The sequence below is a fragment of the Neoarius graeffei genome, chromosome 1 (assembly GCF_027579695.1).
Source record: "Neoarius graeffei isolate fNeoGra1 chromosome 1, fNeoGra1.pri, whole genome shotgun sequence".
Classification (NCBI taxonomy): domain Eukaryota; kingdom Metazoa; phylum Chordata; class Actinopteri; order Siluriformes; family Ariidae; genus Neoarius; species Neoarius graeffei.
Genome location: NC_083569.1, coordinates 51,370,854 through 51,398,697, shown reverse-complemented (window position 1 = coordinate 51,398,697; position 27,844 = coordinate 51,370,854). Strand labels below are relative to the sequence as shown.

The 27,844-nt window shown below is 39.5% G+C and overlaps 1 protein-coding gene across 2 annotated transcripts in view; it reads left to right on the top strand.

Annotated features, from left to right (window-relative positions):
- mta2 (metastasis associated 1 family, member 2) overlaps positions 1 to 27,844 on the top strand; it is a 40,160-nt gene that overhangs the window by 2,213 nt on the left and 10,103 nt on the right. For both annotated transcript variants that reach the window (XM_060933869.1, XM_060933860.1), the window contains exons 2-6: positions 11,102 to 11,169; positions 13,302 to 13,395; positions 26,858 to 26,975; positions 27,477 to 27,540; positions 27,696 to 27,813. In XM_060933869.1, the coding sequence (XP_060789852.1) occupies positions 11,102 to 11,169; positions 13,302 to 13,395; positions 26,858 to 26,975; positions 27,477 to 27,540; positions 27,696 to 27,813 (462 nt within the window). The remainder of the gene's footprint in view (positions 1 to 11,101; positions 11,170 to 13,301; positions 13,396 to 26,857; positions 26,976 to 27,476; positions 27,541 to 27,695; positions 27,814 to 27,844) is intronic.

Sequence of the window (27,844 nt, the reverse complement as noted above, 5' to 3'; positions counted from 1 at the left end):
TGATGGAGGTGAGGCTCTGTGATAACGGTCGGGTCTGTCGACAACTTCTCCTTCCTCTGTGATCTGAGGTTCACAGACATGTGTTGTAGTTCGGAGTTGCCGATGGTGTGTTATGCCATGTTTCAACTCCATCATGAGTCTCAGCCAAAGGAGCTTCTAAGTCGATCTGATGCTGCTGTGCTGGAGTGCGCGCATGTGCACACACTCGCACTGTGTGTGTGTGTGTGCGCGTGCGTGCGCGCGAGCGAGCGACTATACACTCTATTGTCCGGGCTGCTTCATGTGTCACCTGAGCGCTCATTCTCTTCTCTCCAAGTATCTTCATGAGCAAATCTGACAAAGGCTTATTAAGTGGTGTGTGGAGACGATAGACGATATCAAGTCAAGAATCTCCTTGTCCTTATTTATATTTAAAAAAAAAATTACACACACTATGGCAAAAATTAAAACCGCTTGACATCGGTATTTTTTTTTTTCTTCTAATTAAAAAAAAAAGACAATGTTTGGTAGAATTTGGTATTTATATTTTGTGTATATGCTGATTTGTTTTAAGAAGCATTCCCTCACCTATGTTACTGGATAAAGCTTGTGTTTTCGATGTTATGAAGTCTTTTGTCTGGGTCGTTTGGGTAGCCTTAAACCAGCATCAAGTTTATTTACAATTAGGCTTCATCACATGCTACAGTCCACAGGCAAGATTGCTGAAGAGTCTTTGTACTTTACGTGGGGGCTCATATTATTATCTTGCATGGCATTGTCTATACAGATAAAACGCAGCGTCTACATAGGTTATCTAAACAGACTAAAGAGCCTATTAAATTCTTTGCTAAATGTCAGTATTGAAAAAATATGCAGTGTAGTCACAAAGCACATGTTCACATTTACAATATTTAGGTTTGTAGGACCACGTTTGAAAACAAACACTAAGGAAAGCTGCTGTAAAAAAAAAATATATATAAAATTATTGTCCAGTTTGCCTACTGAATTGCGTATTGAAGGTGAGGATGTAAGTAGGGCTGTGCGATATATCGAATATACTCGATATATCGCGAAAATTCTGTGTGCGATACATAAAATTATTATATCGTAACTATCGAGTATTTTATGGTCATCTTCCGACTTGTTTGTTTAAAACCTTTTCCGGTGGTTTTCTCTCTGTCCCTCAGGCAGTAATGTGAGAGGCTGCCTAAGGGTAAAGAAAACAATAACGTCACGCACTCGCCAACCAATCCCGGGCGACATCTCGGTGCTGAAAGGAACTTCCGGGAAGATTTTCTAGTTTCGGTTGTGTTGCCAGATTGGGCGGTTTTAAGTGAGTTTTGGCGGGTTTTGAACATATTTTGAGCTGGAAAACGTTAGCAGTATCTGGCAACATTGCCGGCGGGAAGATTTCCTGGTGCCGGTTTACAGCGCTGACTCGGTTCGTGCAATCGCTGGTGTTGCGTAGGCTACCGTGTAAGCTCTGGCCATTTCGGCGACAAATTACTTCCTAAAAGAACTAGTAAGGAGTCAGTCAACTGGCATTTTTTGGATATCGCGAGGAGGACGTGGAACAGCAAATGCCAGTTTGTAAAGGGTGCAGAAAAAAAAACCCTGTCATCACAAAAGGCAGCAGCACTACAAATATGTTCCATCACCTGAAACTCACCCGGTACAGTATGAAGAGTCTCTTAAACTCCAAACTACTTGTCCACGAGCTAACCCCCCAACAAATGACCCTAGCGGCCTCGTTCTCCAAAGCCCCCCCATATGAGAAAACGAGTCAGTGATGGAGAGCTATAACAGATGCAATCACTAACGTCATTGCCGAAGACATGATCCCGATTAGTATAGTGGAAAAACCAGGCTTCCAAAAATTACCAAACACACTCGATTCCAAATATGAGTTGCCTGGTCGCAGACATTTTACAGAGAAGGCAGCAGCCGGAATTCTACACATCTGAGAGGCAGCGCCAGAAAACACTCAGTTCAAAAGTGTGCAAAAAGAGAAATGATGTTTTGCAGATCTCTCTCTTCTCTCCCTCAATCTCTCTCTCTATTGTGAATGTTCCAGTGGTTCTCAGTAGTCAGGTTAATAGCTTGGAGATCTATTTTTTAAAATAATTTAATGAAAGAGCACTTTTCTTATTTAGGCTAAATGTCTGTCTCAGTGTTGAGCTTGCACTTTATTGGTTTGAGCTCTGAGCAGCTCTGTATTGTATTGCCCCTTTGTTGCAATTTTCAAGATTGTTTTTGCAGTTTGTGCCACATCTTTGTTGAATAAAAATAGTCTTATTTCAACTCAATTGTGATTAATCACTAACATGAAAATTTAAAATGTGTTGTTGAAAACCACCTGTAAAGTTAACCAAGAATGTTATTTAATCTTCAGGGATTGTAGTGAAAACAGTAAAGAGTAAAAGTTAGATTTCATGGGGTCCTTTAGAGGAGATTTAAATATATCGAGATATATATCGTATTTCGTGAAATGGAGAAAATGTATCGGGATATTCATTTTTTCCCATATCGCACAGCCCTAGATGTAAGGGTTATACTGGAGCATGTGTGGTCTGTGTTTCGAGACATCATCTCATCAAGGCTTAATGTCATCATGCCTCACCACCATACCCCTTTTTTTTTTTTTAAATCTATACATGTTTGTTACCTGCTACATTTTTAACTGGACAAATCCAGCCAGCTAAATATTGTTTTTGTGCATATTTGTGTACTTTATGTAAATTGATTTTTGAGAACTGAAAGTTGAAAAGATTTGCGCGATTTAACACGGAGTAACAAGCACGCAAGAACTCCGAGAACAAGTAACCTTCCAGAAATAATACAACAGGGTGCATGAATTATATTTAGTATAAATACGCAGGTGATTTTATAGAAAATTGCGCATGCTGATTGGTCGAGATATTCAGATTATTTCTCGAGAATCACCTAGGCAAAATGGCAGCCAGTTGCTTCGTCACCGTATGTGAGGAAGAATTACAAATGATGAAAGAAAATGCTGTTCCTAAAGGCACTAAAGATGCTACGAAGTTTGGTCTAAAACTATATTCAAAGGGAAGGTGAAACTGATTTTATTTTATCTATTTCAAAACGGAGTCTTTTATGTGAGTCAGCACAGATAAGTGAGAAGTCTGCACCGCGCCATTATTACATTTGCATGCTGCTTTTGAAATTTGAAATAAATCATTTTTTAATAAAATAATCACCTGTGCATTTATACTAAAGCAGTTATCTGCCTTGGGCTTGGTGAATATATTCACTTCGGTGAATAATTGTTAAATATAATATTCTTCCATGGAATATCACCAGTAATTATTATAAATAAAAGCAGTCAACAGGGTTATGCAGGAAGCTGCATAAATTGTACTAAAATAAAAAAACAAATTCATAATGGGTACAAACTAAGTAATCAAAATACAGTACCAATCAAAAGTTTGGATACACCTACTCGTTCATAGGTTTTTCTGTATTTTGACTGTTTTCTGCATCAAGGAATGAAACTTTTGGCTGGTACTGTATAATTCACAAGGTAAAGGTATGCATTACTCTATTGGCACATCAGCCTTTTTACAAATGTGTTTAAAAAAAAAAACTTGATCAAAGATTTCATGTAGGCTGTATGGTGCTTGTGAAAGTTTTGAAGGTATGGAAATGATACCAGTATTTGACATTTTAGATTTTCAGCTTTGTGGACGCTGTATGGCAATGTAACTACTGGCTCCTGACAAAGCTTTCCAGCTGTACCTGAGTGTGTGCTGAAAATGAGGTCATATTTGTCTTGTGTTGAATCATGATAAGCCTACTGGAGACACAATATTAATAACTGTTATCCCCTGTATGCCGGCTCCATGCGAGTCCAAGGACGTGTGAGCTCCAGCTGAGGGAAAGGATCAAACCTGTAACACAGTCAGATCCTGCATAAACTGACCAAGCTTGAGTGGCCATCCTTGATTTCCTAACAGTGAGGAGACATTTTTGTTCCAGATGAGATGGTTGAAGCAGTAATGACTGTATGTGAGTAGAGAGATGCAGCTGTCTTTTCTCAGTATCAGTCCCTGATGAAGAACGAAAGACCTTCACTGTAGTTTGCTCCGATATGAAAGGTAGAATGATATGCTTGATATTGTTGAATGGTTATGAAAAACGAGCGGTGTAGTAAAACAGTTGCTTAAGAAATCTGCGTGCACCTGCAGGATGCTTCAGGGGACAGATGTGTTCTAAATAAGGGCTCGTTTACAGCAAGCCAATTGTTATTGAGATGTGTTTTTTTTTTTTTTTTTTTTTTTTTTTAAATATTTTGCTTCTGCAAAAAAAAAATATAAATAAGTTTGTTAGATTCTACAGTTGGAACTGCTTCAACAGCAATCTAACCTCTGTCATCTTTTATAACCTCATTCCCAAAAAAGTTGGGACAATGTGTAAAACAGAAATAACAAGAGTGCTCCGAGAGCACAATATCCCCTGCTGGCAACTATATCTATGCTGAGTGCTTAATACACCCTCATGAAATTGTCAAAGTACAAGTTTGGTAATCAAGGGCCATAACTCTGGTAAAATGCCACTGAACTGAGCAAAATTGCAATATGCGCATTACCAACAAAAACAAAGAATCCTGTCAAGTTTCGTGAAATTCCTCCAAAAATTGCGAGAGGAGTTGATTTCAGAAGGTGAGCACCCTTCCTGGGATGGATGGATGGATGGACGGACATTGCCACGACGTAATCCCCTTTTGGCCAGCGGGGGATAATAAAAACAGAATGTGAAGATTTGCATATCAGGGACACTCTATAGTTCATTGAAAATAGTACAAAGACAACATATTAAATGTTGAAACTAAGAAATTTAGCTGTTTTTTGAAAAACATATGTGCATTTTAAATTTTATGTCAGCAACATATTTCAGAAAAGTTGGGACAGGGTCAACAAAAGACTGAAAAAGTTGTGCAATTCTTTAAAAAAAAAAAACCAACCAAAAAAACCCCCTAATTTGATTAATTTACTGGCAACAGGTCAATAACATGATTGGGTATAAAAAGAGCATCCCAGAGAGGCGGAGTCTCTCAGAAGTAAAGATGGCAAGGGATTCACCACTCTGTGCAAGACTGCGTGGGCAAACAGTGCAACAATTTAAGAATAACATTCCTCAATGTAAAATTGCAAAGAATTTGGGGATCATATCATCTATGGTACATAATATCATTAAAAGATTCAGAGAATCTGGAGAAATCTCTGTATGCAAGAGATGAGGCTGAAAACTGACATTGGATGTCAGAAGACACTGCATTAAAAGCAGACACGTGTCTGTAGTGGAAATCATTGGATGGGCTCAGGAACACTTCAGAAAACCATCGTCTGTGAAAACAGTTCATCACTGCCTCGAACAAATGCAAGTTAAAACTAGATATAAATGATATCCAGAAACACGCCATCTTCTCTGGGCCCGAACTCTTTTACGATGGACTGAGGCGAAGTGGAAAATTGTCCCAAGGTCTGACGAATCAAATGCAGAAATTCTTTTTAGAAATCATGGACACCACGTCCTCCAAGCTAAAGAGGAGAGGGACCATCCGGCTTATCAGTGCACAGTTCAAAAGCCAGCATCTGTGATGGTACGAGGGTGCGTTAGTGCATATGACATGGGTAGCTTGTACATATGGGAAGGCATCATTAATGCTGAATAATATATACATGTTTCAGAGAAATATGCTGCCATCCAGACAAAATTTTTTTTTTTTATCAGGGAAGGCCTTCTTTCTTTCAGCAAGACAATGCCAAACTGCTTTCTGCACATATTAAAATTGCTTGGCTCTGTAGTAAGAGAGTCCGGGTGCTAAACTGGCCTGCAGCAGTCCAGACCCGTCTCCCATTTAAAACCTTTGGCGTGGTATGAAGCACAAAATATGACACAGGAGACCCTGAACTGTTGAGCAACCGAAATTGTATATCGGGCAAGAATGGAACATTTCACTTTCAAAACTACAGCAGTTGGTGTCCTCAGTTTGCAAATATTTACAGAGTGGTGTTAAAAGTAAAGGTGATGCAGCACAGTGGTAAACATGCCCCTGTCCCAACTTTTGTGAAATGTGTTGCTGATCTCAAATTTAAAATGAGCGCATGTTTTTCAAAAAACAATAATAATTTCTCAGTTTCAACGTTTGATATGTTGTCTCTGTACTATTTTCAGTGAAATATAGGGTTTACATGATTTGCAAATTATGACGACCTGTTTTTATTTATAGTTTACACTAGGGCTGTGCGATATATCGAATATACTCGATATATCGCCAAAAATTCTGTGTGCGATACATAAAATTATTATATAGTAACTATCGAGTATTTTATGGTCATCTCCCGACTTGCGTTTGTTTCGTGTTTGTTGTGTTTGTTTAAAACATTTCCCGGTGGTTTTCTCCCTGTCCCTCAGGCAGTAACGTGAGAGGCTGCCTAAGGGTAAAGAAAACAATAACATCACGCACTCGCCAACCAATCCCGGGCGACATCTCGGTGCTGAAAGGAACTTCCAGGAAGATTTTCTAGTTTCGGTTGTGTTGCCAGATTGGGCGGTTTTAAGTGCATTTTGGCGGGTTTTGAACATATTTTGGGCTGGAAAACGTCAGCAGTATCTGGCAGCACTGCCGGCGGGAAGATTTCCTGGTTCCGGTTTACAGCGCTGACTCAGTTCGTGCAATTGCTGGTGCTGCATAGGCTACCGTGTAAGCTCTGTCAATTTCAGCGACAAATTAAAAATGGAAGTGGACAAATTGGTTCCTAAAAGAACTAGTAAGGGGTCAGTCATCTGGCATTTTTGGATATCGCGAGGAGGACGTGGAACAGCAAATGCCAGTTTGCAAAGTGTGCAAAAAAAACCCTGTCATCACGAAAGGCAGCAGCCGGAATTCTACACATCTGAGAGGCAGAGCCAGAAAACACTCAGTTCAAAAGTGTGCAAAGAGAAATTGTTTTGCAGATCTCTCTCTTCTCTCCCTCAATCTCTCTCTCTATTGTGTGAATGTTCCAGTGGTTCTCAGTAGTCAGGTTAATAGCTTGGAGATCTATTTTTTAAAATAATTTAATGAATGAGCGCTTTTCTTATTTAGGCTAAATGTCTCTCAGTGTTGAGCTTGCACTTTATTGGTTTGAGCTCTGAGCAGCTCTGTATTGTGTTGCCCCTTTGTTGCAATTTTCAAGATTGTTTTTGCAGTTTGTGCCACATCTCTGTTGAATAAAAATAGTCTTATTTCAATTCAATTGTGATTAATCACTAACATGAAAATTTAAAATGTGTTGTTGAAAACCACCTGTAAAGTTAACCAAGAATGTTATTTAATCTGCAGGGATTGTAGTGAAAACAGTAAAGAGTAAAAGTTAGATTTCATGGGGTCCTTTAGAGGAGATTTAAATATATCGAGATGTATATCGTGAAATGGAGAAAATGTATCGGGATATTCTTTTTTTTTTTTTTTCCCATATCGCACAGCCCTAGTTTACACACTGTCCCAACTTTTTTGGAATTGGGGTTGTAAGGTTGGCCTACTTGGCATTATAATTCACATTAAACTGAACATGAAGATTAATATTAGAAAAATCTTCCATGATGTTTTCTGATGGATTAACTTTACAACCCTGATTCCAAAAAAGTTGGGACAAAGTACAAATTGTATATAAAAACGGAATGCAATAATTTACAAATCTCAAAAACTGATATTGTATTCACAATAGAACATAGACAACATATCAAATGTCGAAAGTGAGACATTTTGAAATTTCATGCCAAATATTGGCTCATTTGAAATTTCATGACAGCAACACATCTCAAAAAAGTTGGGACAGGGGCAATAAGAGGCTGGAAAAGTTAAAGGTACAAAAAAGGAACAGCTGGAGGACCAAATTGCAACTCATTAGGTCAATTGGCAATAGGTCATTAACATGACTGGATATAAAAAGAGCATCTTGGAGTGGCAGCGGCTCTCAGAAGTAAAGATGGGAAGAGGATCACCAATCCCCCTAATTCTGCGCCGACAAATAGTGGAGCAATATCAGAAAGGAGTTCGACAGTGTAAAATTGCAAAGAGTTTGAACATATCATCATCTACAGTGCATAATATCATCAAAAGATTCAGAGAATCTGGAAGAATCTCTGTGCGTAAGGGTCAAGGCCGGAAAACCATACTGGGTGCCCGTGATCTTCGGGCCCTTAGACGGCACTGCATCACATACAGGCATGCTTCTGTATTGGAAATCACAAAATGGGCTCAGGAATATTTCCAGAGAACATTATCTGTGAACACAATTCACCGTGCCATCCGCCGTTGCCAGCTAAAACTCTATAGTTCAAAGAAGAAGCCGTATCTAAACATGATCCAGAAGCGCAGACGTCTTCTCTGGGCCAAGGCTCATTTAAAATGGACTGTGGCAAAGTGGAAAACTGTTCTGTGGTCAGACGAATCAAAATTTGAAGTTCTTTATGGAAATCAGGGACGCCGTGTCATTCAGACTAAAGAGGAGAAGGACGACCCAAGTTGTTATCAGCGCTCCGTTCAGAAGCCTGCATCTCTGATGGTATGGGGTTGCATTAGTGTGTGTGGCATGGGCAGCTTACACATCTGGAAAGACACCATCAATGCTGAAAGGTATATCCAGGTTCTAGAGCAACATATGCTCCCATCCAGACGGCGTCTCTTTCAGGGAAGACCTTGCATTTTCCAACATGACAATGCCAAACCACATACTGCATCAATTACAGCATCATGGCTGCGTAGAAGAAGGGTCCGGGTACTGAACTGGCCAGCCTGCAGTCCAGATCTTTCACCCATAGAAAACATTTGGCGCATCATAAAACGGAAGATACGACAAAAAAGACCTAAGACAGTTGAGCAACTAGAATCCTACATTAGACAAGAATGGGTTAACATTCCTATCCCTAAACTTGAGCAACTTGTCTCCTCAGTCCCCAGACGTTTACAGACTGTTGTAAAGAGAAAAGGGGATGTCTCACAGTGGTAAACATGGCCTTGTCCCAACTTTTTGGAGATGTGTTGTTGTCATGAAATGTAAAATCACCTAATTTTTCTCTTTAAATGATACATTTTCTCACTTTAAACATTTGATATGTCATCTATGTTCTATTCTGAATAAAATATGGAATTTTGAAGCTTCCACATCATTGCATTCCATTTTTATTTACAATTTGTACTTTGTCCCAACTTTTTTGGAATCGGGGTTTGTATTATTTTTTTTTTTTTGTGCCACAGGATGCCACGAATAAGCTGATGTTAATTTAATTAAAGCAACAAAATTCATTAGACTTTTCTGTGCATTGATCTGATTGGACGATGGTCCTCCAGAGTCTATGATCAGAACTGTGTCCATCGCAATGGTCTGCTATTCAGAAATAAGACTGTGGATTACTGTAACTGACCAATCAGAATTAGGTATTCAACAAAACTGAGTAATAATTAAAGGCAGATAGGGGTTACAAATGTGAACCAATTAATTGGACAGATCTGGACTGAGCAAAAAAATCTGTACTGTCCAGTTTTGTTTTTGTGTTTCAGCCAGATTCTCAGTGCTGCTCTCCATGCAGTTGAAAGCTGAGAGTTTCTTGACTGAGATTTATTCTGTCTATAAGAGTTTCATATATTATGTATTACCTGACTTTACAACTCTGGCCTCAATGTTAACTTTTGACACACCCTCAAATTTTTAGCCCCTTTTGAATTTCCTGTTGCCCTAAAATTCTGCGGTATTTCGGCAAGTTTTCAAGTACATGGTTCAAGGCAATACTGAGATGTTTTCTAGGCGTATAATTGAGTTATTTAGACACAAGTACACGTTTTAAAAAAAAATACATTTATTTTTAAAAACATTTATTTTTGCAACAGAAGAACAAGACGAGCCCTGAAAACATGAAACATAAATCAATATCCTATATATTTAAGACTTAAGTATGGTACTAGTATGTAATACGTCTCTTTTTATATAGAGTTTAGGACACAAAACACACTTTTTGCCTATAACAATGACCAGCAATATTGCAAAGATGAATTATAAAACTAAAAACATTATAAAACAGGAGTCTGTACTGCAGTACTGTCTTATCATTCAGTTTGCCATTGCATTTAGGAGGAAATTAACAACCTTTATGGTGTGGTTTACTATTTGAGACACAAAAGCATGCCTTTCCATTCATTAAATGTACTTACCACTATATAAAATATATATATCCTGAGGTCAGCTCGGGAAAACGTAGAGGGCACCAGCGACCACTCGTAGCGATGAAAAGCACAAATGTACACGCGCACCTGAAGCGAGCCAATCGGCATCGCCATTACAAATCGGGAAGAAAAAAACAAAATTGCGTTCACAGGGGAGGTGAGGATGCTGGTTATGAGGATGATATGGCTCTTATTTTTTTGTAACGTACTCGCTTGAAAATCATTTTTGTGCTTAAAGAAGCAGACCATAGGTGTACCTGAACGGGCCTAACTCACTAAAATATTTCTGCCCGAGTGTCTTGGTCGGGCATTCCGGCAATACCTGGTGTTGAGGCTTGCAACTACAAGGTTATGGCATTTATTCAACCGGGACCTGTTCTCATCTGCTGTTAAGGAGTACATCCAGATGCCCATGTGCCTTGGTTACGCACTCGCTTTTCACTGTTCGTGCATGAAGGAGTCAAACAGACTGACTCAGTAGTCCTTTGTCCCTTTTCTTTACAATTTTTCAGTACTCAGGAGTAATGAAATGCTTTGCTGTGTGTCTTTTGGATACCTGTTTTCAGTACTCTGCCCTGCTTGGGAGTGATCCTGATCAATAGGCAAATAATCTTAACACATTGACATTAAACTATACTTGTTGGACTGATGTTGGCAAAGCAGTTAGCTGTTTACCTGAATAATAACCTGGTTGGAAAAAATATTTAAAGAATTGGCATCTAAACATTTTGGTACTCACTGCTGCAGGGGAATAATATTTTATGATTGTGCTGAACTGAAACGGCCATTATTAATATTTGTACTTTAAGATCTCTGAGAAAGTGTACTGTACTCAAAATACTGCTTTCATATAGCAATATTTTTCTCGTCTCCTCTTTTTATCTCTTTTTATAGATTACGTGTACTTTGAGAACTCATCCAGTAATCCCTATCTGATCCGTCGAATAGAAGAACTCAACAAGGTGGGATGGCTTTTATATAATTTTTCTCTAAGTGTGTTTGTATAAAGCCATAGTTTCTGTCCAAGCTGTTCTGTCCATGTTGGTGTTAGTATGCCGTCATTCCACAGCATGCTGAGCAATTTGTACTGGTGAGTCGAGGATTCTGCTGTACATAGCTCTTATACTGTAAAGAATATGCACCTGTCATGTAGTGCATAAATTAAAATGCCTTTATATATGATGCCTTCCAAAATTATTGGCATCCATCATTAAAATGAGCATAAATTAATTTATAGCACAGTGATATTTTGAGCTCAAACGTACAGGGCTGTTTTATTTTACCAAAGTTCTTGGGCACTTGGAGTAAATAAAAAGTCAATCTTAGCGTAAGAATGATCTTGGTGGTAATCTTGTTACAACTACAGGGCTCTACATTAACTTTTGAAACCACTTGTCCTGTCGGGCAAGTTGAAAGGAAATTTACTTGTCCGAATGTGAAGTTGACTTGTCCGAAGAAATATTTGAGAAAACCCCTCACAAATAAACTATTTGCAACCCAACAATCTTTACTGCATTTGTTTCCGAATTCACAACATATGCATAATATCTATGAATCAAAAGTAATCAATACTTGATATACTGAGGCAAAAGTTCAAAAATCTAGTAAAACAGACTGATTGATACCATAATTCACCAATTATTATGCTGAAGTTCAGAAGCAATATATTCCAATAGAGTAGAAATTCATCTCATTATCTCTAGCCGCTTTATCCTGTTCTACAGGGTCGCAGGCAAGCTGGAGCCTATCCCAGCTGACTACGGGCGAAAGGCGGGGTACACCCTGGACAAGTCGCCAGGTCATCACAGGGCTGACACATAGACACAGACAACCATTCACACTCACATTCACACCTACGGTCAATTTAGAGTCGCCAGTTAACCTAACCTGCATGTCTTTGGACTGTGGTGGAAACCGGAGCACCTGGAGGAAACCCACGCGGACACGGGGAGAACATGCAAACTCCACACAGAAAGGCCCTCGCCGGCCACGGGGCTCAAACCCAGGACCTTCTTGCTGTGAGGCGACAGTGCTAACCACTACACCACCGTATTGTCCGCAGAGTAGAAATTATGGACATAAAATTTTAAGAACAAATAACTATACTATGAGATCCAGAAACACTAACCATTGTATATACACAGATCAGTACTCTGCAGTTCAGTAACAAATATCACAAAAAGTAACATTATCATAAAATTTATGACTTGAGATATCACTAGTTTGGACAAGAGAAACAAATAACAATGCTACAAATAAAAACAACTGATAAAATTGACTAATACTGTAAATCACTGATTATTATACACTGAAATCTAGTTATCAAATGATAAGATAATATATTTTATGAAAACCTCCACACACCTATTGACTCACAGATGAATGGATACAAATAAAATTTCTATTCATCTTCATCTATCAACCCTTGAGTTCTCTGTGTTCTGACCCCATTGGCCGGTTTCGCAAGCGGAATATTGTGCATGCACACATCGCTCTTTCCGAATAGAGACATCCGGCGATTCATCAAAACAATATGTCGAGTGAGATGCTTCGGAAATCATGTGAATAAACTGATAAATTTGATATGTAACCCGAATATCGGCGTATTTTGGCACTTGTCCGATCGGACAAGTAACTGAGACGATGAACTTGTCCGACATAAAGTATCACTTGTCCCGGACAAGCGTTAATGTCGAGCCCTGAACTAAAACAGATTATATGGTTTGTGGAAATTTTGAGTTGTTGCTCATGCACACTAAATCACCAGTGAAATGGGTTCGTGGGAATTTGTGCATGTATAATCATACAAAACTTAACAAATTATTCTTAATTTGTTTGGGTTTGGCCTAATGTTTTAGCCTGTTTATCCAACTGCGTTCGTTGATGCGTCGTTTAACGTAAAAATAAATTATATCTTACTTTTTAAAAAGCAAACTATTCACATTTTTGTGAAACAGTCTTGCTGTTTGTTTAATAATCTGAACGTGTGAGAGTAAATGGTTAAACACAGTAAGGACATTTGGCCAGCACTGGAGCTCATGTGTTGTTCATGGTAAGATTGGTTTAACCTTTGTCTCTCAATTATCTCTTGCAGACGGCCAATGGAAATGTAGAAGCCAAGGTCGTGTGTCTCTTCAGGAGGAGAGATATATCTAGCAATCTCAACACTCTGGCTGACAGCAATGCTAGTAAGTCCACAACATTTTCCTGTCTTTCAGTAATCTGCCTTTTCATTTCATTTCATTCACGCGGCATGTTTGACAGCTTTGTGTATCTTTAAGTTACTTCGATCACCTGTTCACATAAAAACAAAGAACGTGCTCTTCGCAGTTAGAGGTTGAATAGCTTTGGAGTGGCTTTGCACATTTGTTTAGGATCACTGCATTTTAATATTAAGAGTTAGGCAGTGATCATCTTGAGTGGGATGACCAGCCCAATTCTACCGTACCTTCAGTATCTCTCCTCCCACCCTTAGTAGCAAAATGAACATTTCAAAATCTAGCATTAGTGGCTGCAAAGCTGATTTGCTCTCATGCACCAATCATATAAAGTCACTGGTTATAACACCTACAGTCCAATTGGCTCTGAAGCTTGACTTGAGCACGTGTGTGTGTGGGGGGGGTTTAAAATAACTGAGATCAGGATTTTCTCCTCTTGTTGCTATGCTGTGCCGATGTTTTAAATCAGCGATGTGTGTGCATGTCTTTTTAGAGTTTCTGTTCATACATCAGCCTTCCCGATAATTTCTTGATGCACTAGATTGCTGCCTCAGTCTTCCTAGGATATTCAGTCCATCTCAGGTCTCGTTAACCCCTTCCTAATCAATTACTGTTAAATTGCCCCACACAAGTGCATGTGTGAAAGGGGGTCAAATGTAACACTGGAGTTAAGTGTGCTTACTGACACCGTGTTGGCACCACTGTTGACACTCCCTTGGCAGCTGTTTTGCACTGTGCAGAATGAGAGCCTTGTGTGAATTTAATAGTGGAAATGTGCTCAGATTGTCAGATTGCATTTTATATTTGTAGAAGTAATACACAACAGGGGACTGTGAAATGAGTCATAAGGAATTGATTGCTTAACTTAATAATTCTGCATGCTTTTACAAGCACTTTGAGTGATCGGACAGGATAGGGTGGCTCAATGGCTAATGCCGGGATCAGACTGCAAAATGTTTTTTTGTCTTTTCCTGATGGTCACCATGTTGGATTAGGCCATAAATTCTTGCTGTGTCTTGGTCGGGAGACTGGTAACGCTACAGGTTCGACATCAGCCAATCATCGTTCGCATTCCTGCTTGTTGTCAGGGAGGAGGGTCAAGAAATTATCAATCATGGCTACAGAAGGAACATCAAGCAACATGCAAGAGTTGTTAAACATAGCAAGAAAATACAAAATGCTAGACGTCACCAGGATGTCTCTTTTCTTCGATTATGTCGCTCTACAGGGCCTGTTTGTCATTCCTGATGTTCATATTCGGGCCTGACATTAGAAACTTGTTGGCCACGACAAAATTGTGTCAAAATCAGGCTGAATTTGTGTAGTCTCATCCTGGTATAAGGTTCTAAGTTTTAATCCCAAGACTGAAAGATCCATTTCTGGGCCTTTGAGCAAGAAGCATAACTGCTGAGCTGTGTGCTTAGATTATATCCTGTCCCAAGTTTAAGTTGCTTAAGATCAAAATGTCTGAATGATGGGAAGCTGTGAAGTCTTATTTGAATATGTGCCAGTCGAATATGCACAGATTTTACAGTAATCCTATACAGACTATGCAAACTGACTGCCTTAACTAAAGTGACCATTTTTTTTATATACATGTATAAGGGTTGTTTTACAATCAGGGTACAAAGTTTGTGTCACAGGGGTCCAAAATTCATATTGATTCAAACTGGTTCTTGTACCAGTTTTTAAGTGAAGGACAAGTTAAAGAACAGATTTCAGGTAATTTTTTGACATGTGTATGGTAGTTTTGTGTAATCTGCTATAAGATAAAGAAGATTAAGTGTAGCTTTAAGCAGGGCTGGGAGAAACAAATGAAGTGATTCTCGGAGAGGACTTTTTTTTTTTTTGACAATTCAGAATCCGCTACTTCCATAGTGCTTTTAAATATAAGGCTGTAAGCTTTGTGTTAGTTGTCTCTGATATTTATGTCCCAATATCTTGACCACATTTTAGGATGAAAATAATGATTTTAAATGTTATTTTATATTGAAAAATTAGCTGTCTCGGAGAGGACATTTTTTTTTTGACACAATTACATACTAATTTGATCAAAATAGTCTGAAAATTTACTGGCATTCAACATTAAAACTTAACTATGTTTCCAATGATATGGAACCAAATATGTGTTTTATGGTATAAAGAATGATTTAAGTGCATCCCTTTTGGAGCTACCTGTGGTCAAAAAAGCACTTTTTCTAAATGACACGAGTAATTTTGCTAAATATGACACATATTGCCATACATTCACCAAAAATAACGTTATCAACAAATTTTTTTTTGCATGGTAAGTAGAGCTATCACAGGGCTACAATAAACAACCAAGTTTATTTAGTCAAGCCTTTTGATATTGAAGATAAGTGTTAAATGTGATTTTTAGCTTGCGTACCCTGATTGTAAAACAACCCGTAACTAACCAGTGTTTGAAATACCCGTCTGCATTTTGCAGAATGATTTTCAAGATTGCGGAAGAAAAATTAAACAACCTGCAATTTTGCAGAATGAAAAAAATCAGGCTCGGGATTCAGTGGTTCTCAATTTAGCAAACTAGCAGCACTGTAAATAAACTGAAACCTGTGCCGCGCGAACCTGACGGCGTTTTCCAGGTCAAAGTTGAGCAATATTTCCGTAATACCGACGAAAGGCGACGACAACCAAATAAGGGCAGTTGCCATTTTACGATGTAAGATTTTGTCGCCTTTAATACCCGCCGGGAGGACCCGACAACTACCTCGGCAGTGTTCGGCAGTTTCTGCCATGCATCTCCCAGAATTCAATGCGGCACAACAAACATGGCTCCCAAGAAGAGGATTGTTTCTTTGGGGCAAGAGTCCAACAAAAATGCCAAGAAAACAAGGACGATTTTGACGTATCTCGGCAAAACCGGCAGCCAGCGTGACTCCAACAACAGCAGCGACAGATCGCGCGTCTGCGAGGGTGACAGAAATGAAGACGGTCGCTATTGTAGTTGCATACATGTATATTGGTAAATTGTATAGGTTTGTATATATTGTATTGTTGAATCATGCAAAATTATACTGATATTATATCCCTTTTGAAGACAGCAACAGTATTTTACCTTTATTCATAGATACTTTTGAATATTTTTTCTCATACCAAGCTACACCAATACATGTTTTGTGTACATGTTCTATTTTTTTTACTAGTGCTGTCTTGCCTGTGGTGCAGACTAGCACAAAGTAAAACAGTTGCCCTGTAAGACAAAGCTCATAGGTTCAGTTCTGTAGCTCTCAGTTCTGCCCTGATTAGTTTGTACCCAGTTCTCTGCTGTTAGTTTAGAGCAGTGAAGCCCCTGCAGTCGTTCTCAGTTCAGTTGATGACCTTGCACTTTAGAAGCCAGGCAAACACAATGAACCCAAACGTCTTTCCATTTGCCAGTTGGGTTTTATTCCTTAATGGCATCAATTCTTTGCATCATCGTAAGATGTAACAGAGTGTAGAATTGAAACCTTGCTTTCAATTTAAAACTACAGGTTGCAGATGCAAACACTGTGAATGAAGTACATTTTGGGTAACAATCTATTGTTCAAGCTAGAAACTTAATCTTGACAAAATGTAGCATGACGTGTAACATGAAAATGAATGTTTTGTTTCTTGAACAGTTGTGTTCTATTTTTCATTGTGGTGATCCCTTTATTAGTATGTTGTGTGGAAGGATAATGTGTGGGTGTGATAACTAGTACATTTATGAACAAGTTGGTATGCTTCAAGTTGTAGTAGCCCGTAGTGTCAGGGCGAGGGGGGTGAAAGACCTGTGGAGGTATCATGGAATGATAACTTTGCTGCAGAGAAGGATCTGTGAAGACTGAAATTAACAATAGTGAGAGAATAAAGAATTACAGTAATGCTATGAGTTGTAAAGCTAGATATGATGTAAATATAGGCATTATTAGGTTGAGAAGGGTGTAGTATGGAGGCTTGTGTATTTGCAGCAGGGCTTTGAACCAGAATTTTTTTCCTATTGATTCGTTCCGAACAAAAACGGAATTTTAACGTTTCCGGTTTTGGGTTCCACCATTAAATAGACGTTCCCGAACCGGTTAGAACAAAAAAATTTCGTTCCCGGAACGGTTAATTACGTTCCCTGTCAGCTGTTTAACAAATGGCTATAAAATTGTGTCTGTCTCATCCAGCTTAAGCCAAATGTAGGCTAATTCTATTACAACCTTCATTAAATAAGACAAGAAATAATTCAAACCAATTATTATTTCAAATGTTGGCGATTTGGATTCTCAGTATGTCTTCCCATCTACACAAACAGAAAAAGTGCCAAAAATGAAAAGATAATTCGTTTAGTGTGTTACCAAAGGCTAGTCAGGCCCTATAGAGGGCTACCGCATGACGTCACCGCGCCGCGAGATTTTGTTAGGCGCCATATTGGAAGAGCAAGTACACATCTATGCAAGTACATACATTCATAAAACAAACTACACCTGAAATGTAGCCAGGGCCAGTTCTGCCCTAATCTGGACCCGGGTGCAACATCGTGCAAACACCCCCCCCCCCCCCCCCCCCCCCCCCACCCCCCCCCCCCCCCGCCAAAAAAAAACCCAGTCTAAATCAGGACAACCATCACATAACTATAAACATTTTATATCAACTATTTTAACTAAATGGGCTATAATAAATAAGCCTGCAGGCAGCCACGGTGGGCTGCCTCAGAAAAGTAACCATTCAATGACCCAACTGAAAGCCTGCAGCCACGGCGGGCTGCCTCAGAAAAGTAACCATTTGTCCTACCTTAAAACTCGTTTTGCATTTTCTGCCTCCTTTTTTGTATTTTCAACCCTGCGTTTATTTTCTTTCCTTTTCTGAAAACCCGATTTGTGTCCAGACATTTTGTTCTGCTACCAACGAACTAACTCGTCAGGTCTCGTCTCTCGAGCCCGCGATGATTCCCGTGGGAAGGGCAACAACTGATACATTTTTACAAACAGCCAATAGGGAGGTTGCAACATTCAGGCTCTTCTTTGCTCAGACACTCAGTAATGGAGACGTGATAGTAGTCCACCTTCCCGCTCTCTCCATTCAGTCAGCGAACGTCACACAGGAAGTGAACCCCAGCGGGTCATAGAAACTTGCGCAGGAGAAGAATGGCTTTTTTATTTGTAGGCTACAGAAACTTTGAGGAACGAAATAAAAACCAGTATTAACCGGTTACCATTATTTTTAATAAGCGTTTCTGTTCCGGAACATAAAAAATAAAGTTTCTGGTTTCGTTTCTGTTCCATGTGAAATAGAAAAAGTTCCCGGTTTTCGTTTTCGTTCCTTGAACCGGTTCAAAGCCCTGATTTGCAGAAAACATTTCCAAATTACAGAACAAAATTTTGACATTCTGCAATATTGCAGAACACTGGGAAAAAGTATTTCGACCACTGCTAACTATTGTTTTGAAAATAAAGTCCAAAAATTCACCAGTTAAATTGCAGTTCCTATTTTGTGTACACAGGTATGTATAAAGCCATACACACAACACAATTTTATTTTTTTTTTTTAACTGTTTTTAAATCATCTTTCAGGAAAGGTTAATTAAAGCTTTTCGAAAACTGAGATGTGAAGGAAGTCTGAAATTTTAATGTAGCATTAGGAATGCATGTTCTGATTCATTGCATAGTTATAATTGGTTTATTACTGTACCCGAATATGAAATGGTATTTAATGCTCACACTAATTACAACCCCATATCAGAAAAGGTTGGGATAGTATGGAAAATGGGGGGAGGAAAGCAGTGATTTTCTATATTTACTTTGACTTGTATTTCATTGCATACACTATGAACCCAAGATATTTCATGTTTTGTCTGGTCAGCTTCATTTCATTTGTTAATATACATCCATTCCTGTGTAATGCCTGCAACACATTCAAAAAAAAAAGTTGGGACAGGAGAAATTAGAACTAGTAATGGAGAAAATCAATTAAATAATGATGTGATTTTGAAACAGGTGATGTCGATGCATGATTGTAATCATGATTTTTACAGAATCGGTATCCAGGAAAGGTCTAGTCTTTTGAGGAGCAAAGATGGGCCAAGGATCTCAAGATAGTCAACAAATACATGAGAAAATTATTGAAATGTTTAAAAAACAGTGTTCCTCAAAAAAGGACATGAAGGGATTTGGATATTTCATCTTCTCTGGTGTATCATAATATGAAACGATTCAAGGAATCTGAAGGAATTTCAGTGCATAAAGGGCAAGGGCACAAGCCTAAGCTGATCTCTGTAAGAAATGCTGGGCTCACGCTAGCCGCTCGCACGTCCGCAAATTGCGAAGTTTCATTCCAATTTGCGAAAAGAAAATCATCTGTATTCGCATTTTATGCGAAAGTCATTTAAAGTTTAAGCAAAAGCCATCAAACAATTGCGATTTCTCAAGATGAACAGTACCTTTTGTGTCCATCTTCGATGTTTTGATTTATAACCAACGCCCCCGAGTTTCGAAGCTTCTTATTGGGTGACCGCAAATTACGTCTTCCAATAGCAGCGCATAGACATATAAACATAGACGCCGCCTTCTGCGTAGAATCATACGTCATCCTCGCCGCCATATTGGATGTGGTAAAGTGGAGATTCTTCAGCCGTCTCTGGTATAGCGTCTAGACAGTAGCCGAGAATAAAGATGCCTCGTTCATGTGCTGCGTTTAACTGTACCAACAGGTTTACCATCCAAACGAGATCACATGGGATTACCTTTCACAGGCGAGACTGGAAAAATACTTTTCAATACTGTTCCTTCAGTCTCCCAGCTCATCTCCACCGGGTAGGTGTAGAGTTATAAGCAGTGAGAATTAGATAATACAGTGCCACACTATGGTGAACGTTTTTGAATGTTTTTAAGCTTTCTGAATGTGAAGGAATCAGTGATGTATTTTGTTTTGGTATGACGTTAGAACCTGGCCGAACTCAGTTTGGTGGTCATTCAGAATATTGACGGGTATTTCGCGCACTATTTATAACCAGCACGTTAAAAGTTATGTGTTGTTTTTATGCCTGTTTGTTTCCCAAATATATATGTGTGTATCTTAATGGGTGAATAAAAGGCATCGAGTTAAATATTATTGTAGAAAGGGGCTTTATGAAGTTCAGTCCATTTACTTGCATTGGTTTACAGGGAAGATTTGCCACATCCAATATGGCGGACACTCTGACGTATCCCAGCAACGGGCCACCAGCTCAATGCGGCGTCTATGTTTATATGTCTATGTAGCAGTGGACCTTACATATAAAATGATCAATTTCCGAGTTGCGCTGATAATGTCGGCAATTCTCGCTCATTAGTGAACAAGATTATAGCGAGGTTTGTTTAAAATAAATTACCCAACTTTACGTATGACAAACTTATCTAAAAAGTGAGATAACATATTAGAATGTTCTGTTAGCTTTCTCAGTTAGGGATAAAAACACGATATAACCATTCTAAAGACACATTTTCTACATAATATCAACCCTGACAGAACTTTGGAAGAACTCGCAGATGAGCCAGGATATATCGACCAAGTGTACCTTGTTTTCAGAGCGTTTTGACGCACATGGTTCAAAGTTTTGACTGCAAGTGTTTCATTTGAGAAATTAATGGTGAATATCATTATATTTGGGTTATGAGATTAATTTATAAGAAACAACCATTGATTTTAACTCCCTTTATCCTACCCATAAAGACACCCCCCTCCCCCTAAACAAACACACACACACGGATCCCAATTATACACACACACACACACACACACACACACACACACACACACACACACACACACACGCGAGGCAATACCAGTGGTTGAGATGTTAAAATAGAATTTTGAAACAAATAAAATAAAATTAATTTAGCAAGGACAGCCGCTGATATTGGTCAAGTCAGACACTGATGTTGGCCAGGCCAACTTGGCCAGTTCAAATTTATACATGACCCATAGGTGTGATAAATCCCTGATAGAGTTGGAAGCCACTCACCATGCAGTTATGTTACACAGCCAGACAGCATACTACAGAGGGTGACTAAGGGCCAATTTATGCTGACAACGCAGTCCTCGCAGATGGCGTCGCAGACAGCGTCTCCGTAGCCCTCCCACCTTCACAGACGCTCTGCGCGCACCTCCCAAAAATTGTGACCACCGCAGAAGCCTCGCAGACAAGAGGGCTCTGATTGGTCTACTCTACATCCGCTGTACACGCACTTCCGCTTCCCTACTTTCCCGGTTTGGTTTGTTTTCACGACCGCCATTTTTAAAAACACGAGCGAAGATGGAGCAGCACGAAGAGCGGTTGATCGAGGAAGTGAGGAAGTACGTACATCTATACGACTCCAGTTCTAGTCATTATAAGTAACCGGAGGATAAACACTCCACTAACCACACCCACCAACTACTCCTAGCGAGTTCGCGACTTCGCGCCCCCTTGCGTTGTGGCGGTGAATAACATCACGCACGCCTATTACTCCCCGCTCAACGATAAATTACAACTGTCTGCAAAAGGCTATCTGCGAAAGCCTTGTCGCAAAAGCATGCAGAGGCCCTTAGGGCTAAAAGGCGCATAGATAGCAAACAATGCAAAGCACATCACACCATATGTTGGATATAATTATAATGAAAAATATGGACTCCGTAAACCAGATTAAGCGGGTTAAATTAAGCACACAATTTCATTACATATATACAGTTGATGAAATGATCAAAATAAGAGGATTCAAGAATAAATAAGCATGCTATGAACATAAATCAAGAACATGGAAAGACAAAGGCAGGAAACAAGCTTGCAAACGCTATTGAAACACCAACAAACTACAATAACAATTCATTTTTCAATATTATGTCAGTGCAAGAAATATTTAGAAGTATAACATATCTTGCTAAAAAAATTACTTTGCTAAAAAGAAAATTGTTCTTTTAGCATTTCTTGCTAAGCAAAATTGCAAATTGCTAAAGAAAAATTTAAGTCTTTAGCACTTTTCGCTAAAACAATTTGGGTCCTAGAGTGAGCACAGAGATGGACATCGTGTGCTCTGGACCAAAGACAAAAAGGACCATCTGGACTGTTACCAGCAGCGAGTCCAAAAGCCAGGCTCTGTCGTGGTATGGGGTTTGTGTCAGTACCCTTGGCAAAGGTAACTTACACTTGTGTGATGGCAGCATTAATGCAAAAAAAGTAGCAACGTATTCTGCCTTCAATACGACATCTTTTCCAGGGATATTTAACAAGACAATGAAAAACCACATTCTGCACACATTAGAAGAAAGAAGAAGAAACCTTTGTCACGTGCACACTTCAAGCACAATGAAATTCATCCTCTGCATTTAACCCATCTGAAGCAGTGAACATGCGCGCACACCCAGAGCAGTGGGCAGCCACACTAGAGCGCCCGGGGAGCAGTCAGGGGTTAGGTACCTTGCTCAAGGGCACCCCAGCCCAAGGCCGCCCCATGTTAACCTAACTGCATGTCTTTGGATTGTGGGGGAAACCGGAGCATCCGGAGGAAACCCATGCAGATGCAGGAAGAACATGCAAACTCCACACAGAAAGGCCTCCGCCAGCTGCTGGGTTTGAACCTGGAACCTTCTTGCTGTGAGGCGACCGTGCTAACCACTACACCACCGTGCCGCCCATTACAAAGGCATGGCTGTGGAAGAAGAGGGTGCCTGTCCTCTCTGTCCCCAATAGAAAATGTGTAGCGAATTTTGAAACGTAAAATATGAATGACAACCCTGTACTGTTACACACCTTAAAGTGCATATCTTGGACCAATTTCGGTTTTTTTAATATGAAAGAATGTTCCTTTACACACTCATCCAGAAGGGTAATTTTGCACAAGGCCATCTGTCTCCAGCAGAAAAAAATAAAACGCGTCTGGAAAAATCCCAAGGGAGTCTGGAGCCAGATTCATGACGTTACCTGCGGAAGCGCCAGCAGGCTGTGAGAGCTTGTGCAGTTTCAGTGCACAGCCTGTGTAGACCAAGCGCTCCCATTTCTCTCTCATTGTCCGGTCTTTTGGGAAACGATGAGTACTAATCCCATCATGATTGGTGTTGCTACACCCTCCTACGATACATCTGTTAACCATTTTAATAATTACGCGATAACGCTGAAGAAATTTGCAGAAAACCACCAGGTCGTTTTCTCATAAACAAACCAGCGCTGACGTAGGATTCAGAAGGAGGCGTCCCGCACATGATGTCACGAAAATCAGTGTTTGCCGGGAAATCCAAATGGCAAGTTTTTTCAGAGGTGGACCAATTCGCCTCAAATGGCTTGATTTCAACTGAATTTTTCTGGTATTGCGCAAGGTAAAAAAAAATTGCAGAGAATGCAGAATGTTACAGATATTTGACCAAAGTTTAATATAAAATAGAATTACATTGATCTTGCTCCTGAATTTACCTGTGATATGCACTTTAAGACCTGTTTGCAGGAAGAATGGGACAAAATATCACCTGAAACGTTTCATCACTTGGTGTCTTCAGTCCCTGAACATCTTTTAAGTGTTGTGAGAAGGAATGGCAACATTATAGAGTAGTAAACAGTTTACCATCCTGGCTTTTTTTTTTTTAAATGTGTTGCAGGAGTCAAAATTAAGTGTTTGAAAAAACAATATATTGCTTTGAGTGCAATACAGGTCAAAGATTATTTACAAACCATTGTTTTCGGTTTCAATTTCAACATACCATCCAAGCTTTTTCTGTTTTGGGGTTGTACAAGTAGAAGGAGAGAAAAGAGAATGCTTGTTGTATCTGGTTAAATCGAGATGGTGTGTTTACTCTGTATGTGGAGAGGGTTTTGTGTGAACTCTTGCTGTCTGAGTTTTTTGTATTTTTATTAATTTTTATTCAGTAGTTCCCTGTACAGAGCATCGTTTATAGCTGTAGAAACTGTATAAGAAATGCGTATTACATTTGGAAGCCAGGAAATAACTGCTGTTAATGGGCACATCTAAAGACCTTGAAATTTTAGGGCTATAAAATCAGTGTCATGAGCGTGTAAATCAACCAGCTGTGCTTTGATTTGGCTCACTGGCAGACCTACCAGCAATAGCAATTCTGTCTCATTCCTAATGAAAGTTTCATTAAACCCATGTTTATTTACTAAAGGATGGCGCAATGAGAGGAAAAGCCTAGTCACAGCTAGGACAGACTACTGTTCCAGACATTTGTGTAGATCTACTACTGTGTTACTAAAAACCCTGAGTGGTCACTGCTCTACTAATAGCATCGGGCTTGTTATTGCATGGGTGTGTGTGTGTGTGTGTGTGTATATATATATATATATATATATATATATATATATATATATATATATATATATATATAAATAATATTAGTGCTGTCAAAAATGTCGCGTTATTAATGCGTTAACTTGACTCAATTTTAACGGCGATAATTTTTTTATCGCGAGATTAACGCTCTGTGACATGATGCCACGCCCCGCACAGCCAGAGTCCTCTGCCCTCCCCCGAAGAGCCACGGTGCTCGGCTTAGGTTTTGTTTTCCCATCGGCGGCTCTAGCCCCACTTTGCAGTGGCTGTGACAAGACGTGTTATGCTCTGCAATAAAAAAAACAACAACATTGGTACAACCAGTGTTCGAACTAATGCCGATATTTTCGGGGGGGGTCCCTTATTTTCCCTTGGGGGGGGTGCTTGCGCTTGTCTCAGAGCGCGGCTCTCCATCGCGCGCTCACTTCAGATATGCAAATGCTTCCCGTTACACACGATTGCTATGTCAATAAACATCATTTTGCCAATATTTTAGAGACACCCCCCCCCCCCCCCCCCCCCCCCCCAACATTTCCCAAATCATGTTTTCAAGGGATTGCATGTCTGTTTCAGGGGATCTCGGATCCCCCGTGTACCCCCGTAGTTCGAACGGTGAGCAAGCCCATTCACTTTTTTATGCTGATAAGAGAATTACATGGTTTTTCATGTGACAAAAATGTGCGATTAAATTGCGATTAATCGCGAGTTAACTATGACAGTCGCGACATTAATCGCGATTAAATATTTTAATTGCTTGACAGCACTAATATATATATATATATATATATATATATATATATATATATATATATATATATATATATATTATTTATTTATTTATTTATTTATTTATTTTTTTTAAAGGCCCTGTTCAGACTTCTTAGGTGATCCAGTCAGTAGCAGGATTGCTAGATCAACCTCCATTTCAAATTCAGATGCAACAACACTAGCTTATACCAAACTCATGAAGTGTTTATATTTAGCCATCAGAAGCTCAGATTAGTCGATACAAGTCATACAGTTTGATTTGCGCCATCTGGCTGCTCGGCACATTTCATGTACATTTAATAGTTCTACAACAGAAAGGGAAGGAAATGAATGCTGTAATAAACTTAACTTTTGACCTCTGCATGTTTTGAGATACAAAGTGTGTGGGGTGGGGGGGTGGACACAGATGATTGGGGGGTGATGTCATCAGGGATGCGTTAGGACTTCACACTACAACTATAATCTGGGCACACATGCCAGAACTGGGGGGGGTCATGCACACTGTTTGGGTTCTTGAGTGTGTTCTCCTTTGGCCTTGAGCTCAGTTGTGGTGCTTGCATGTTGAACAAAAGAACATTTGTAAGGTTGTGGCATATTATGGGTTAACGCTGGCTTGTTTGTGTCTTTGTCCTGTCTTTGATCTCACCATTTGTGTGTGTGTGTGGGGGGGGCTTTTTAATAAATATATATATATATATATATATATATATATATATATATATATATATATATATATATATATATAATGTATGTATGTGTGTGTGTGTGTGTGTGTGTATGTGCATGCGCACACATGTGCACGCACGCACAGAGTGTGAGTGGGGGATGGGCGCCTCAGGTTCGATGCACAGGGTTTCCCAGGAAAATTGGCAGGGTCTTGCTGTCCAAGGGGGTGGGGACACTAGAGTGGCAGGAGGCTCTAATAGAAAGGGGTGTGGCTTGATTTCCCACCCATTCACTGACGGGGTTTCCTTAAGCTCAGTGCAGGGGCGGAGTCCAGTCACATCCTCTGATACACTCCTGACAGGTCCCACTTCACTCGAGCATCTGCTAAGTAAATGAGAAATCATGTGGCTTCTGAGATCCCACAAGTAAATATCATAGCGTGAAACTATTGAAAATTGTTCACGATTGATTCCCCCCCCCCCCCGCGTCAGTTTTAATCAAGACCTATGTGAAGTTGTAGCAGGAAGTTGTCAGGGCCTACTTGAATACATGCATGTAATTGATGCTTTGTTGTTAAAATTGATTGATTGTGCTTATTATTAAGGTTTCCCTTTTTGGATATTTGTCTCAATTTTTGAATCTTCATTTGAAAGAAACGTTCAATTAAATTAGTAAGCACAAGTAAACACTGCTTGAAACACAAAGTGATGGGTGATATTTTTCTCCTTCTTCCCCAGGAGACTTTGAGGAGGAGTCCAAGCAGCCAACAATCAGTGATCAACAGAAACACCAGCTTAAACACAGAGAACTGTTCCTGTCCCGACAGTTTGAGTCTCTTCCTGCCACACACATACGGTTGGCGTCTTTATTTCTAGCACGTGCTAGAAACTGTGTTTTTTTCCTCATGCCATGAAATAGTTTTTTCTTTTATTGCGTTGATGGTCTGCTTGTATGAGTGTAACAGTATGTTGGATGTAATTTGACAGGTTTTTCAGTTATATCACAGCAGTAAGTGGAGGTATAGGAGCATTGTGGTCCTCGGTCACTCCTCAATCTCCCTTCTTCTTACAATTGCTGTCTTCTTTCTTTTTGCTTGTCAGAATTTCTGAACAATATAGTGTAACCAGTAGAAATAAATGGCTGTTGTAAATTGCTGTAGTTTAAGGAAGTTTAACCGTTTAAGGAAGACCCATACATATTGGAAAGGGGGGGTGTTTTAATAGTCAGGTGTTCACAAACTTTTGGTGTGTGTGTGTAAAATCTATACAGGAAAAAGCTAATTCTCAGTATTCTGAGCAGGTAATCGGGTGCTTTTGTTTTCTAGTTTGTCTGACTTTTATTCGTGTTTCTCAACAGAGGGAAATGTAACGTCACACTTCTGAATGAGACTGACGTTTTAACAGGCTACCTAGAGCGTGAAGTAAGATTTATTAAAATTTTTCATTTCTTAATTAGCAATGAAACCATTTGAAGAATTCTAAACAACATGGGAAATCCTGCAAACAATCTGACTCTCATTGTACCATGATTGTGAGTTAGTTTAGTGGATCTGTTATGTGGTTTTGTGCCCTGCAGGACTGTTTCTTCTACTCATTGGTGTTTGACCCAGTTCAGAAAACCCTGCTGGCTGACCAGGGCGAGATCAGGGTGGGCTCTAAATATCAGGCTGAGATCCCTGACAAATTGGCGGAAGGTGAGGAGCAAAGTTCTGTCGAATTGATCAG